This window comes from Lingula anatina, chromosome 7 (assembly GCF_051362555.1).
Source record: "Lingula anatina isolate TDL-2025a chromosome 7, LinAna3.0, whole genome shotgun sequence".
In the NCBI taxonomy this organism is placed as follows: domain Eukaryota; kingdom Metazoa; phylum Brachiopoda; class Lingulata; order Lingulida; family Lingulidae; genus Lingula; species Lingula anatina.
The window spans coordinates 19,210,512-19,226,727 of record NC_141773.1 but is presented as its reverse complement, the minus strand read 5'-3'; the positions used below and the strand labels follow the sequence as shown (position 1 = coordinate 19,226,727).

The window sequence follows — 16,216 nt, the reverse complement described above, 5'->3', positions numbered from 1 at the left end:
AGAGTATTATGTACTGACAGGTCAAATATGGTTGAAGGCACCTTGAGGTCAAAGGTTGTTCATACTAGGCAATTGCAATATCTCAAGTTTGTCTTGAGATGTAGTGGGGTCAGAGGTCGCCAACATGATGAATTCTTTCCTGGTCAAAGGTCGTCAGTGGTGCAGGTAAGAGAAAGTTTGTCTTCAAATATTTTGAGGTCAAAGGTCATCCACATCTCAGTCTTGCCTGGTCAGAGGTCGTCCGTGGTTCAGGATAAAAAATCATCGGTGACTGAGGTCAAAGGTTATCTATACTGGAAATATTTAATTTACTCATAAAAAGAAATATTACCATAAGAAAAACATGATACATGTTACAATACTGTGATTAACATGTAAAATAATGTTAATTGCCTACTTTTGAGCATGTGTTTCAAAGGTTTACATACAGTCCAGACTACGATTTAGAGAAGGATTTAGAAAAGGCTGTGATACCACCGAAGTCCTGATCTAGGTTTATTTGGACCATGGTCAGGCATGCATAGTCCATTCACATAAGAAAAGTTAGCCATGATAAAACCGAGATCAGGCTTTAACCCCTGTCAAAATTGCCAGTGTGAAAGGCTCTAAAGAATCTCTGGTTTCTTACGCCCTCATTGGACTCCTGTATGGCCTAACAAAGCTGGTATTTATTTCAGTTTAGACTGGAATAACTTAAAAGCAAACAGATAGGACAGATGACATAGGATATAGCTTAGGCTCTATTCCCATAGATTTTAGATCGATCTATCCCCGCGGGGAGTCTCACTAGATTACTTTCAGATAATCCGACTTAAATGTCCGTCCCGCCTACTACAAGCTGTAAGAGGGTAATTAACTTTCGTGTCCGCCCGGCTGACAGCTATTTAGCGTGAACCCCCAGGGAGTTAGGTCGATCTAAAGTAGGTCGATCTAATCTATGGAAATGGGGTGTTAGTGCATATGCACTCAATGCCAAGTAATTTGCTGTAATTGCTTCAGTCTGTGCTGGAACATGTGGTATTACATATTCAGCTGACAAGAGAACATTGGGCTGGATACAGTGTATAAGGCCGAGACTGGTAACAAGGTATCATATATGGCTATAATTTCTGTAGGTGTGCAAGAGCAATGGCTGTCATAAATGGGGCATAAAACATAATTTATTACACCTTAAGTATAAGATGTTACTTTGTGAAACAAGTTGGATGTTGATATTTTTGTATAACAAGATATATAAGGGCTATAATTTTTGTAGATGTGCATGCAAGAGCATTGATTGTCATAATTGGGGCATTAAACTCAATTTGTAACTCTAGATATTGCCTTGGCTCGATTTAACAGCAAGGATATATGATTAATGCATGAAAAAGCCAAAATTACAAAATTTACACATTTGTTAAACGGTCATAAAGATCCAGTGAAATATTAATCAGTTCTTGATACATTAAGTACATAAATTTTCTCAAATCTGTTCAATCTGTCAACTTAATGAATGCATTGGACAAGCCAGTTGACCACTGCATGCATGGTTAGCTTTAGACCTTCATGGCTAGCTTAGCTAATTTATTTTGCATTTTTATTTGCTCTGTCCAAATTCATGGTCTGCGCTCAGCATTTTTGTGGCCACTTTCAGCTGTGACCCCTGTATTACACCATAGAAATGTATCACTGGTAAACTTACCATTGCTTTATTACAATATTCTTTGCAGACAGTTAAAATTGATTGCTGCACTCTGTTTTCTCAACAACAGCAGTTCCTTTGTAATAGGAGAGTCATAATTACTGTTCAGAAAAAAAGCATGGAAAATAAAATGAAGTGACTAATTTTTTTTTTTTTTTTTTTTTTTTTTTTTTTTTTTTTGAAGGCTGCCCTGGATGAAAACTGACAGCCACATAATTATTAGAGAAAAGTTCTCTCCTCTCACACCCCAGGATGTTAACGTACAGAAATATATCTGTAGATTTATATTTATGATCTTTCTTGTTTGGTTAGATAAAGGTCAGGTGAGAATGATAGCTGCTGGCAAGTGTGTTTAGGAAGAGAACTAATTGTATATATATAGTGTATCTTAATGGATTTGTTACAGTAACCAGTTAAAAAGTAGATAGCAAGTTGATTGTTGTACCTCTGGCAGAGATTTTTTTTCTAGACTTAGAATAGCATATATATTCAAGTTTTTTGCTTGGACCCTTGCGGACCAAAACTGTGACCCGATAGACTGCATGGTCATGTGACAGACCAGATGACTGGGTATCTGCTCAAGCGGCATACCAGGGTCTTGATCCCAGTGCAGTTAAGGGATAGATAGATCAAATCTCAGTCCTTCCTTGTGACGTGATGGTTCTCTACCCTTACTCAGATGGCCTCTTTAATTCCTTTTCTATGCCATTGCTTTTCTTGGTCCAGAATTGCGAAATCTTCAATATTGACTTTGTGGCCAGTGACTATAAGTATATATCATATGGCTGAGTTTTGTGTCTCATTGCTGTCGGGGCTTAAGTTTTTCCTTATTCTGGCATTGTGTCAATATGGTTGAAAATCAGTTGTACCATAACTGTATCACAACATTAGATCATTACTGTGTTACATAAGTAAGCCCAGTAGCAAATTTGTCTTTTTCTCTGATGTTATATAACTTTATCTATTCTTGTGTCAGTATAGCATGCTTTTAGAACACCTGTTAGGACTGTTGTCACATGGGTGGTGTGAAGATTATGACTTCAAAAAACAGTATATTAATGGATAGGATACTGATTAACTTGCTGGCATTTTGGTTGTTCTAGGAACAGTAACATTAAATAGATGCAGACATGCATATACACGTGAGCTTTTATGTAGACATGCATGGAGAGAGAGGGTGGTTATTTATTGAATAAATGTTATATGAAAATCAGAATTATCATTAAGCTCACAACAATAAATATAATAGTTCTCATGTAGTCACTGATGCAATATATTTTAATGACTTTATGGTTTTATTATAAACTATATCTTTCATACATGGATTGTCTTGTGTGCAGTTGTTTGTATGTGTAAAGTATCTGTCTACATGTACGTCTGTAATCTTTTGACCTTTTTAAAGGTAATGTGTTTTTATATATAATGTATCTTGTGTCTGTAACCGCCAGTGTCTGTCTTGATGGATATTATGCAAAAAGCCAGACTTTGGACAAAAAAAATAGGTCAGGGCTCAGATATAAAAAAAGTGGTCGATAAACAAACACTATGCTTTGCTTAACCTTGAGAAGTTCACAGGCATGCTTCTGATGTCATCAGTTGCTTAGCAACACCACAAGTAGAGTGGAATTATCCAATACCTGAAGGGCAAGGTGATAAATGGACATTGCACGCTATTTTAGGGGAGAGCTGTTGGAAATTTTTTAAGGAAAAAGAATCACATCATCGTATGGTATCTCATCCAGGTTTGTAGAGCTTAAATCTTGTAATATTTAGCTAGATCATTGTTGCTGGGTTAAGTAATTTGTGAATATTTGAGTGGATGGGGCAGCTCACTGAAGCAGGGATGATTATGACACACTGAGGTCTGTAATGTTATCATGATTCACTAGTTTTGACCTAATTTCGGGGGTTTATGTTATATGTCACAGAAATTCATTCATGCTTACTTATATGGCTAGTGCCTTTCTCCTCTCTCTGGCTTTGGAGCTAAATTGGTTGGTTTGTAGATTAACATGTAACAAAATTGCTTCTTTTGAAAGATTTTTATTAGCAAAATTGGGTCAGTGTAAGGTATGTGTAGTTTTACAATAACTTAATTACTTGTGTGAGCATGTGTGTGTTCAGATTCACTGTTTGGGCAAATGTATTATATGTATATATAAATTGTATATTTTTTATCTGTAGAATTGTAATTTGGTTTATTGTTAACAGGTTTTGCTTTCATAATTTGAAATCTCAGCATTACTGTATAGGCCATGGGTGAAGGCTCTTCCTGCAAAAATAGTTTATGGAACTGGCTGGTAATTACCTCTGTCAAAGCCGAGATCCATGCATGAAACAATAAATTTTTTAACCTACCCCATATACATTTTTGGGTCTATTGGCAACAGAGGTGTACCCTAGGTTCTAGATTCCAGTATTGCCAGCTCGATCTTGATTTCATATATAACCCATAGTAGCAACACCAGGCTCTAGCGAACAGTGGCAACTCGGGGGGCGTTCTTCTTCAAAATTCTGCCTGGGGCGCTTCCATATTTGGAAGTCACACGTCACAGCTGTGTCCGCCTGGATCCATATTTGGAAGTCATAAGTCTCGTACGTCACAGGTTTGGCCGCCTGGAGCTGCCTTTCCCGCCTTGCGCTGAAGTCTCGTGCAGGCGAGACAAGAAGCAATTAAAGTGCCTGACGCGGAGTTAGAAGTTTGAAATGAAAATATCTTGCAGTCGAAGGTCAGTGCCACAATACAAGCAACATTCTGCTGTAAAAACTTATTTTCGTGTAGCTATTGCGCAGCCCTTATAGTGGTATCGGGCATACAGTGTAGCTGTCAAATTTGGGACACGGCAGGCACATGTATTGTGCACAACGTGTATATCTCAGGACTAAATGTTCTTTGATAAGCAAAAAATACAAAAACATTGGATATATCTTTTCTTTCCGAAGAATATTATTTATTTTTCACTTTACATCTTAAATACAGCAAATAAAATTAAATAAAGCAGAATTAAATTTGTTTTACGTTTTATTTTGGTCTGATGACATTCAACTGCATTTTCACTGCGGAGCAGTTCTATTTGATTGATGGAAAACTTTCATGGCCGCTGGTCTTCAGAGTTAGTAAAAGCGACTCCACCACAAGGTATATTTAGCAAGCTAGCTTTTACATTGCTCTGACACTCAGGGTACAGAGGTGTGGAGTTTGCTTACAATGCAAGACTAAATTAGCCCGGAATAGACAACTGGGACAAAAAGAAAAAAAAAAGAGACACAGCCATAAATTATGTTTATTATATTTATCACGCAAAGAGGCTCTTGTGTAATCTATAGGGCCATAGTGATGTCAAATCTCCAGTGCTGTTTACTATATTTGATCTAAGGAAGTCATGCAATTTGAACTTGACTAGCTTCTCCTGTTATGTGAACTGTCTGTCAAGGTGACCTCAAAACAGTCTTTTTGTTTCTAATGATATTATAGGAAACCTGTACATGTATCACAGCCAGTGACTTGAGAGGCACCAGAGGACGCTGGTAACACATCTCTCCAAAATCCCCTTTACACTGGACGGCATCCTTTCTGCGTACTGTAGTACAACCCTGTTTGAGAGTAAAAAATAAATAATACATAACGTGCCGACAACTGGCCTATCATTGAGCATTCATTTTGCAACCAAAGCGATACTTGTGCCTCCTTTCTATGACAACAGCGCTGCCAGTTTTATGGCTGCAGAAAGGACACCATCCAGTGTAGAGGGGGTTTAACAACATGCTGGGAAATGATGAGGTCAGTTTTCATTGTTTTCTGAAAATCATGGTGGACTACATGTAGGGTTGTTGTGTGGATTCATTTCGTACATTTCAGACTGAGGTTTTTTGATGCTTTCAAATTGAAATGGAATAAAAAAAAGTAGCCTTAATTGTTAGCAGAACTTTACCAACAACCAGGTAGAAGTTGGGTTAGACATTTCTTGTTGAGAGAATCTGTCTTGAAACCTTATTACATTTTGATGTAAGATAGGTTAAATAGAAAGCAGTGTCATATCATGAAATGGTAGCAGTCATTAGAGTCTGCAAGTGGAATGCATGGATAATTAACCATTGAGCAATCATTGAGGTAGACCAAAACAATTTTGAGATTTAAATGTGCGTGAATGTGAGATTTCCATTTGATGAAGTGAAATGTGTTAGGTGAGACAGGAGGCAGATGATTGTGCTTGGTGTACATCTAAGTCAACTTTGAAATGCATATAAATATTTACAGTATGGTTGTGGTTGGTTATCATGGCTTTCAGAGATATCAGATCAACTGATGAAAGACTGTCTGTTACTTTACAGTTTATTTAAGTGGTCTCCCCTGTTTGATGTTGCAGATATATCTGATAGATATACGATTTGTGACAGGCAGGTAATGGTTGCTTTTATGAATAATGTAGCCATTGCAGGAAAATAGTGTGCTTTTATTCTATTGTGTTGTGTGATGACTCTGTCACAATCACCTGTTTTGTTAGTGTTGGACTCTGAACACAAATATGGAATTAGAACTGACCATGCCACAGGAGATGGAGACAGCTGGGTCAAGTACAGGGGCGGATCCAGAGATATTTTCTGACAGTCTTCCAAATTATCTTTGTTGATCCATCCTCATTTTTGACCGTCTTCCGACAGAAAAAGTTAGATACCCGCCTATATAAAATCTTGAAAAGACTTGAAATTCTGACCGTCTTCCGGAAGACCCAGAAGACGGCCTAAATCCGCCCCTGAAGTATCACTAACAAAGTTTAACCTTAAGGCTGCATTCACAACAGCAGACTAACTATTCTACGGATCAAATATGGACCACCCACTTGAATGGTTGTTGCATAATCCTCACGAGGAATCTATTTAATGCCTAATTGGGATTAGACGGCAAGCTTTTAAGTCAGTCACCATATTTGATCCTTGGACTAGGTAGTCTGCTGTTCTGAATACAGCCTCACGGACCAAAAATTTGGTCTACTGAGGTAAAGAAAATTCTGCTTAGATAAAGTAAGTCCTGGTCTGTAAAATAAGACTTGCATTTATTATTATGTGCAAGGCATAATATATGTTTAATTGGACTATCATTGATTTAGTTCAAAGTAGCCTGCTTTTTTTGTCTGAAAGTTAAGACTAATAATTGAGTTTGAGGATACAGACAGGGTTAGACAAAAAATTCAAAATTACTGTCATTATGTACGTGCTTTTGGATTATAGATGAATATTCAAGTGTTCACTGACTAAATTCCTTTGAATTGACCCAACTTCCATTTTATGGATGATGTCATATTTGTGATTTTGGGATAGAAATTGCAAAATTGGTTTTTCAAATTTCTTCTGAACCTGAACACCAACAGACACCATTTTATTGCAAATTTATTGACACCATTCGGTAATTCGAAACCCTGTCAGTGATTTTTCTTAAAAGTCTTAGTTCAAATGTTATTGTTTAAAAGGCAAATAATGCATTTGTTTTATGAAGCATTGTAATCAGGGCTCGTAACTCAAAAACATTTTAACCAAAATAATGTGAGTGAATTGAAACCTATACACTTGTCGTCAGATATGTCAATATTCATGGTGAGATCTTCTTCAGGGATTAAATAGGCCCCATACCGATTGCTGTCTCCCCTCAAAAAAGAAAGCTGTTAAATTGATGATAGATACTGAGGAGGGGGGACCTTTGCCTGACTTCATGCGCATCATACAATGACCTACATTTTGAATTATACTGTTTTAGGAACATTATAAATATTTCCATCTGACTGGAAGATTTATTTTGACCAAGAAATGCAATATAGCACAAATGATTAATTTGCTCAGTATTTATATCAAGCATTTGTTCAAAAAAGAAAAACAGAAAAAACTATGCTGCCCTCACTGAGGATTAAAGGGATAACAACTGTTCATTTTGGCCAGAAAATAAATTTTCCTGGGATAAAGGACAATTTTCCCATACTTCCCAATGGTTAATGAATCCCACATTCAAAGTTAGTCCCTTTTTTTTTTTTTTTTTTTTGTAATATTCTCTAAAGAGATTATTACAGAGTGTAAAAAAATATTACTGTATATTCAATTAAATCTGCTAGCTATTCATTATTAGATGACTGGTATTGTTATATGTTAGCAAGTTAAATGAACAGTGGCATATTGTCACCTGTTAAGCCACCTTGTTTATGGCAGCTACTTAACATCACCTGTTCCTTGGGATGGATATGCAAGTTACAAAAATAAACAAAAACTTTAATGCAAAACAGCTGTTACTGAGATACCTTTAAAATTTTCATATTTATTCTGATTTACTTATGTAGGCTATTCCTGTTATATGTTTTGTATGGGCTATTAAAGGAAAAACATTAATTCACATGCTGTTTCCATACATGTAGTAGTTAAATATATATTGTGTTCCTCATTTATTACATTATTTAAGGTTGTGTCCTGATAAACAAAGCATTCAAGGTCAGGCACATGTACTGTTGTGAGATATTTTCTCTTTTTCATTTAAATATTTCAGGTCATGATGCGCCTTTGTTCTTTTCCAAGAAAGGACAGATACAGAACCCGATAAGTCACGCCAGCAGAACCAGTAAAAACGACAACCCTGAGTACCTTCTGCGTGAGAAGCATACAATGATGGTTGATGACTTTAATGTGTGATGAGTAGCATTGTCATAGGTACCTGTACATAAGCCAGGATGGAATAGTGCCTTTCGTAGCAATATAATGGAGCGAGATCCAGCCCTTAATGTCAGGTCATTGGGGTCAAAGGCCGGGAAGCTAGAGGGAGCCGAGGAAGTGCCACAAAGCAGTCAGGTTTTTGCACAGGTAAGGGATGTCATGTGCTACCCTCACTGTTTAATTATGTATTTTTGGAGCTGTATTATTTATTCAGCCTGTTGTTTGATAGGCAATATAATTGGGATGATTATGTGATATTTTGTTTATGCACCAAGTTGCTTTATGGCAATTTTACTCCTGTTGGGACAGGGTTGCTTACATAAAATAGTTTTTCTAAGGTACACTTTTATTGACAAGGCTCATCATTGCAGAGCAAATTTTTGCTAAGTGCATGAAACTATCTGCATTGATTGAAGTATACTTGGCATTGGCAATGGATTTTGAAAAGTTTTATCATTTTAACCCAGTTTTGCTGTTAATGAGTGAAAAATTAAATATTTGGCACCAGAAAAATGATAAAGAGAGACTCCTTGCTTTGTGCAAACCAACTTGAGAGGCAACAATATTTATTGATAATGTTTCTAGTTATATGTATTCGTCTAAAAACAAAGTCAAACTCTTTCAAATGGGCAGGTCCCAGTTGTATTAACGGGGCGTAATGGTGGCGTAGTAGTTACTCCTGAGCTACTTCATTGTAGAACGATGCACCAGAGGAAAGTTGGTTGCACCAAGCTGGAAAAGTGTTTACGCTAGTTTTAACTTAGTTGTAAATATATCTATGCTATCACTAGTGGGCTGGATTTGGTCTTACAGTGCAATTTAAGATCACAAGTGATCTTACACGATCTTAATCATTACAGCAGTAGTCTTTAAAATGGACTGAATCTGCTTTTAAGATTAAAAATGATCTAACATCTACTTAAGTGGTCAAGCAGTTTCCTCCCCTCACAATGGGGGATGCCTCCCCTCACAATAGAGGACACCTCTGCTCACAATAGGAGAATGTGTAAGGGGAGACAATGTAATTGGCTGTCAGACCAGAAATGGCCTTACTCATGGTTTAAGATCATGAAGACTATTTGTGAACTTAAATTGCACTTTAAGACCAAATCAAGCCCACTAGTGCATGTGGATGGTGTAAGTTAGTCAGAGTCTGTGCTAGTACAGAGTTTCATGAAAATTAATGGCAAGATTTTAGGCACAAAAGGGTTAACGTTCTCAAAGAAAGGCTGAACCTTTTTGCTATTTATGATGATGCCATGCTATATGAATGCTTCAGATTGGATCCCAGCTTGATGCCTGGCACCATATTGGTGACAATTTCTTTTGCATGAATTCAAAAATTGTAGAAAATGAATTCTGTAATATGTTTGTTCAACCACATCTTTTCTGTCTGTAAAACTGAGAGACAACCTTATTTTTAACACACTGAAATACCAGTAGCTATGCTATAATTTGTATGTTGCAGTTAAGCAATTATATGACATGTTGCTTATTGCTTTTCGTATATTTTATGTATTCTGCTGAAATAAGTTTTGAAAGGTTGAAAAAAAATGTTAATTTATCTTAATGTTAAGACTAAATAAATGGTAATAATATGCCTTATATTTAGTAATGTCCAAGTAAAAATTAGTATATTATAGCTTTTTATTCATAAACTTAATAATTGGATGTTGAACTATTTGGTGCAATTACCATAAAGACCGAGAGTTATCCTGTTGCATCGATGCCAGGTGGTTCAGTAAATGATAGTTGTATCTTAACAAATTTATAAATTGGTCCAACTGTGCACAGTGGTTAGCTATCTGAACTTGAATTTTGCTCTTTTGTACTTAGTATCTATGGATCTAGGGCATATATATTATGTGGATTTTTTTTTTCAGGTCATTGACATGTAGTTGGTGTTGTAGGAAGGTCATTTTTTCACTCCTGAAAATCACATAATGTCCTATTAAAAATCACTTAAATGGAAATGATATTAAGACAAACGGTATGAGTAAGAGCTTTACAGAGCAAAGTAAAGTGTTCTTGAAGACTTAAACAATTTACCCATAATCAGCATATACCCTATCCAAACCAGTGAGAAAATTAAGATTTGTTTCACTGTTTTTGAGTTCTGTATTGAGTAGAGAAAAGAGCCTGTTTAAAATGGATGTTTGTACTTTTAGCAAGATACCACTCACAGTCAAAATGAAAATAATAGAGATACCAGCATCATAAAAATCATATACTTGTTTAAAATCCTGTTTTCTTGGAAAACACCTGCATAAAAAATCTTATTAATTTCACATGAACATGGGTGAAAGTTTTCAGAATAATGCATGATTGCAGGATTTTTCAGTCTTCATTTTCTTTTCTTTTTTTTCCTTATGGTCTAAGTGAATTGAGAAATTGCAAGCTACATTTGAAGGATTTTCAGTTTTTTTACTTTCATCCATGTACATTATGTAAATCAAGTCCATGCATACAACTGATAAATATACTAGTAATATAATTCTAATATTTATCAGTTGTGTGCATGGACTTGATTTTCTAAACATTAACTTTTTTTGTGTACAGTTACATGCAAGGCAGACAGACAGTAGCTGTTTAAAATAGGCAGTGATGATAAGAATGACCTTTTGACAAAAGCACCAGTGCCATTCATCATTGTCTTTCTTTTCTTTTCTTTTCTTTTCTAAAAATGAGCTATTGGAATAGGGGTATGTATGTGTGTATGTGTATGTGTGTCCATTACCTGATGATCCCCTGCACCCCATCTTGGTGTGTGTGTTCACGTGTGTATGTGTGTGTGTGTGTGTGTACGCGTGAAATAATACACTATTTTAATGTCAAGTATGATAAACTACGTTGAAAAAGATTGTTTTCTTTGTCTCGTGTGTAGTGATGATAAAAAGTGAATCAGTTTCATGAAAACATCATTCGATATAGGTATCAGTAGAAAATATGTTAAGCCTCTTCAGAAATGATTGATGCTTTTTTCTGTCATTATCACTGTAGTAAATATGCTATTTTATTTTCGTATTAATGCATATGTAGTTAGGTGTGAGGATTGTAGAACAAATTAGAGCAAGGGGAGAGGTGATAAGTTGTCATTGAGGCAAGTGTGTGCTCTATCCAGGTGCTAAATTTATTGTTGTGTCTAAATAGAGTGTTTTATTGCTAACTGAAAACATGGAAAGAAACTTTTGTTTCATAAGCAAATTGATGAGAAAAACTAGCGTGATGAGAGCACTTCTGTATACAAGTACCTCTGTGTAGTGACATCAATTATCAACTGCAGTAGGACCATTTGTTGGACCATTTTTCTGGAAGTAATGCATTTTTTTTATGAATATATATAATATTTTTTATTTAGCATTTTCAAGTTCAGACTTTGAATACACATGGGCCTCAAGCCCTGTGCCAATTAAATATATCCACATTAAAAGATTAACAGTACATTATTGAAGTTGCATAAAAAGAGAGTGTAGATTTCCAGTAATGCTTAAAAACCACTTACACTAATATTTCTTATGTGACTAAAATGAAGTCAGCATGCCAAGTCATGAGCCAAATTCAGTCAAAATAGTCTTAAAACTGCACCTTCTTCAAATTTCTGATCTTAAGTTGACCCATTTATCTAACCCTCCAGTTCATAAAGGTCTGCTAAATGACATGGTACTCAGCACACATTGCATAATCATCAATCTTACCCCCATGCGTGGAAGTAGCTGCATACACAATTGCATACATATATATATATATTCAAATAAGACTGCTGTAAGATATTTATTTATAACAAAAAAAAAAAAATATATATATATATATATCCTTTCGAATCTCATTTTTCAGGGAAATATGAAACCATGTGCTTTGGTATTTCTCTTGGTTATAGTATTTAAAACTTTGGTGGAGTTTTATTGCTAACATATGCCTTAAAATGCATCTTTAAAGATTTATGTTGATTTTTCTGATAAGGATTATGTAATATTGCCTAAAAATTGACAGTCAGCCTATTTTGTGCACTGCAACTGTGAGAAGTATAAAAGGAAAACTGTGCTACATACTGTCTCAAACTTAAAAGAAGATTCTTAGTACTACAATACAGCTTAATGTGGAAAACCAGCCTGATTGGATTTTCTTTAAGTTATGCTGTTTTTTTTTTCACACTTTGGAATGTGCTAGTTTTATGTTCCGAATGTCCATATTACTTACAATTTTCAACAAGTGTGAAAACTGAATTTTATTATTTTATGGTTAGAGTAATATGTTAAATCAGTTGAAGTACTGCAAAAATTTCTTATATGTTTAAGATCCTTTTTTAAATGCCTTCGCTTATTTCTGTTCTCAAATATTGATGTAGCTGTTTTGTAAGAATTGGGCATTGTATGAACTAACTCCCCCATGAGGAATTTTATGTTTATTAATTAAAAGACATTTACTATCATTATAATTGAAAGGGCTTAAGTTTCCTAAAACCATAATTAAAAGGATCTTTCAGACATTCTATATGTAAGCTCAAGTTTCAGAAACTTAGCAAAAAAAAAAAAAAAACATTTGAGATATTATCTCAATTGTCAGGTGAGGAAAACATGGATGCTTGATGGGTTTCCAAAGGCATTTTGTCTTTGTGCAGCTGCAACCCTCCACTTCTGATCAGTCAAAGCCCTGAATCCTTGAGAAACTGATTCTCACCTTGTCAATTTTGACATTCAGGTACATAACAGAACTGAAGCATGTTTATGATGAGAATTACAAGCAGTCTCAAATAATTAGCAAAAATGATGTCTGTAGGATTTTTTTAAAAATACAACAGGAACATCTAGTGCCAAGCAGTCTGGTATACCCCATAGGCAAGATTCATTGCAGTTTGTTTCATCTGATTCAATGCAGAATTTGAATTTACGTAAATGTAATAAAATGTCTGGTTCCAGAATTAAATTTTGCTTTAGGAGTGTTCTATTGTGCAGCAGCAAAATTATTTTTCTCAAACAGTTATGGCTCCGGTTTCAAGGATTTGAATAGAACTAGTAACTGTAAAACTCAGCAGTTCCACAAGTACAGTGGCAATATTGATACAATATTACATATTAATGTTTTACAGTATAATCACCACCAATTTTTAATTATGTGCTACAGGTAACATAAACATACAGAAAAAGTCAATAACATTGGGCTTCAGGCCAATGAGATTTCAAAGTCACATACTGAAAATGCCAATATATATATGTGGAAAAAAAAATTAAAATTTCACAAGAAACTGCATGGCTTCAAGCCGGTTTACCCATGTGAGCTGTATTTCACTCCATAAAATCATTCTTCTAAGTTACAGAAAAATAAGTAACACAGTTTTCTCCATTTTATACCGCTTACAGTGGCAATGCACTAAATACATTTATTGTCACTTTTTATGTAATGCTACATAATGGGACCATTCAGAATGAGAAGATCCTAGTGTTAACTGGTCCATGGCCTAAATATGGTGGACCCACATAAAAGGAAGACTGCTTAATCCTGTAATGGTCTTTCCGCCTCTCACACGCCTCCCCACGCATCGTCCATCAACTGAGCGAATTGAGCCGAGATTTAATTACTGTGCCCCTACAGGGACAATGTGTGTGGAGGCGTGAAAGCGGCATAGAGACCATTACAGGATTAAGCGGTCTTCCTTTCATGTAGGTCCGCCATATTTAGGCCGTGGACCTGTTAGCACTCGGATCTTCTCATTCTGAATGGCCCCAGTGGTGAACAGCACAAGCACCACCAATTTTTTATTATATACTGTAAGTAACATGAACATTCAGAAAATGCAACTTGCATAGGGCTTCAAAATCACACATTGAAAATGTCATTATGTGAAATATTAAAACTTAACCAAAAAAAAAACAAAAAAACATAAAAGAAATTGGTGAAGGCTACATGTCCGGACACAGTGTATGTCCATAAAAATGTCATGTGGTTAGATATCATATACTAGTAGACAATAATGGAACAGTGAAACAAGCACAAACATTTGTTATACTACGTGCAAGACTAGACTGAACATAAAATGAATTCATATGAACAATAAACTGTCTGGTGTTTGAAATGAAATTTTGCTTCACCTGATGTTTACTGTTAGTGTGACTGTATAAAACATTAAAAAAAATTATGACTCCGGTTCCAAGAATCTGCATGTACCTTTAAGCATCAATAATTCACACTCTGTAGTTTATTAGTACCTCCAGCGTGAGTGCTGGCGGTACTCATGGTTTTAGTCCCTACTTGTCTTATCTGTCAGCTTGGTGCTGGTGACAAGCTCTGACGCGAGGTTACCATTACCGCTTCTTCTCCTCCTACACTAGTCTACTAGGACGTGTCACCTTTCTGAATCTTAACTTGAATTTTGGGCTCTGTAGGTGCATTTGCCAAGGTGTGACACTTGTCGCAGTGCACTCTTGTCAAAAATTTTGAAAAATTAAATGCTAAATATCTCTCTTGCCAAAGGAATCATGGGAAAAGTTCTGCAAAAAAACCTTTGTTCCGAATTTCAGAAAATAAACAGACCTATGCCTTTATATTAAGGTGAATAGTTACACTTGGAATCTCTTTTCATCTTTGTGGGTTTAGGGTTCTTCAGTGCATTTTAAGGAGAGAAGTAGCCAGTACAGGGGCAGATCCAGAGTTGTTTTCTGATAGCCTTCCAAATTACTTATGTTGATCTATCCTCCATTTTTGACCATCTTCTGACAGAAAAAATTAGATACCCATCAATGTAAACTAGAAAATCTGTCTTCCGGAAGACGCTGAAAACAGCCTCAATTCGCCCCTGCATTAGATATCGAAACTGAAAACTCTGACTCTAATTCTGGAACTCTAAAAGCTAGAGACCTCTTTTTTGTTACATTTTGTAGAGCTTGTGAAGCACAACACTGGAGGTGGTATCTTTTTTTCCATAGGGTTTAAGAGCTACACTTTTTCAAAAAGTACCACATTACAATGCTATATGATGAAAATTAAATGTGAAATACTCCAAAACTGACAGAGATACACCCATAGTTGTCATAGTTACATTGAACTTAATTAGGAAGTCATATATTGAAAATCTTACTGTGACCTTGAATTGATCTTTGATGTACTTTTCACCATGAACTGTTATTTGCTAATTTTCTGACCCTTATATCTCCAAAACTAGCAGGAATACTCTTATAGTTACTATTGAACTTGAATAGAAAGTCATGTATTGGCAATCTTACTCTGACCGAATTTCATGTTATGCTTTAAACTCCCACAAACCTAAAGCCCTGTACTTCTTATATTTTCTTATTGTCCACTTTTACAGAAGTAAATTATTGCAAATTGGTGGTGAAAATGCTTTAGAAATTATGTAATATTATGTTATGTGCGGTCATTTTTTTTTTTTTTTTTTTTTTTTGCTTATTGTCTGTACTTTTGACTGCTCTTTTGTCTTTTCTTTTACAAAAGTGCATTGATTAAAAATACTCATATAAAGAACCAAGAGACCTGCTAAAAAGAATTTAGAAAATTAGTGTAGGGGATACATGAGGTACATTAACCATAACTTGGATACCATGTAAATAGATTAGGGTAGTGGTAGAAACTTCTTGCACCTAAACATGGAAATCTGAAAGTACAATAAATGTTGAGTTCTTGTAGAGAGAGGGAGACTGATATGAATATGAAAATTTTCGGAATTCCAAATGTGTTCCAAACAAAAATTATTTGAAAACAAAGCTTGTCCAAACGAATCACATATTTGAAAGGCAGATAAAATGCTACAGTCACACTGTCTGCATCGGTTCAGTTTGTTCATTCACATGGTTAGGGTAAATTATGGCATGATATGCATTTTGCCAAAGGCCA

General features: G+C 35.5%; 1 protein-coding gene across 8 annotated transcripts in view; it reads left to right on the top strand.

Annotated features, from left to right (window-relative positions):
• LOC106151449 (uncharacterized) overlaps nucleotides 1-16,216 on the top strand; it is a 49,196-nt gene that overhangs the window by 20,312 nt on the left and 12,668 nt on the right. For 7 of the 8 annotated variants that reach the window (XM_087017474.1, XM_087017473.1, XM_087017476.1 and 4 more), the window contains one exon: nucleotides 8,208-8,518. In XM_087017474.1, the coding sequence (XP_086873600.1) occupies nucleotides 8,417-8,518 (102 nt within the window). In that variant the 5' untranslated portion in view covers nucleotides 8,208-8,416. Of the gene's footprint in view, nucleotides 1-3,070; nucleotides 3,424-8,207; nucleotides 8,519-16,216 lie in introns of those variants that run through there. The other variant, XM_087017475.1, reaches the window with a different exon arrangement.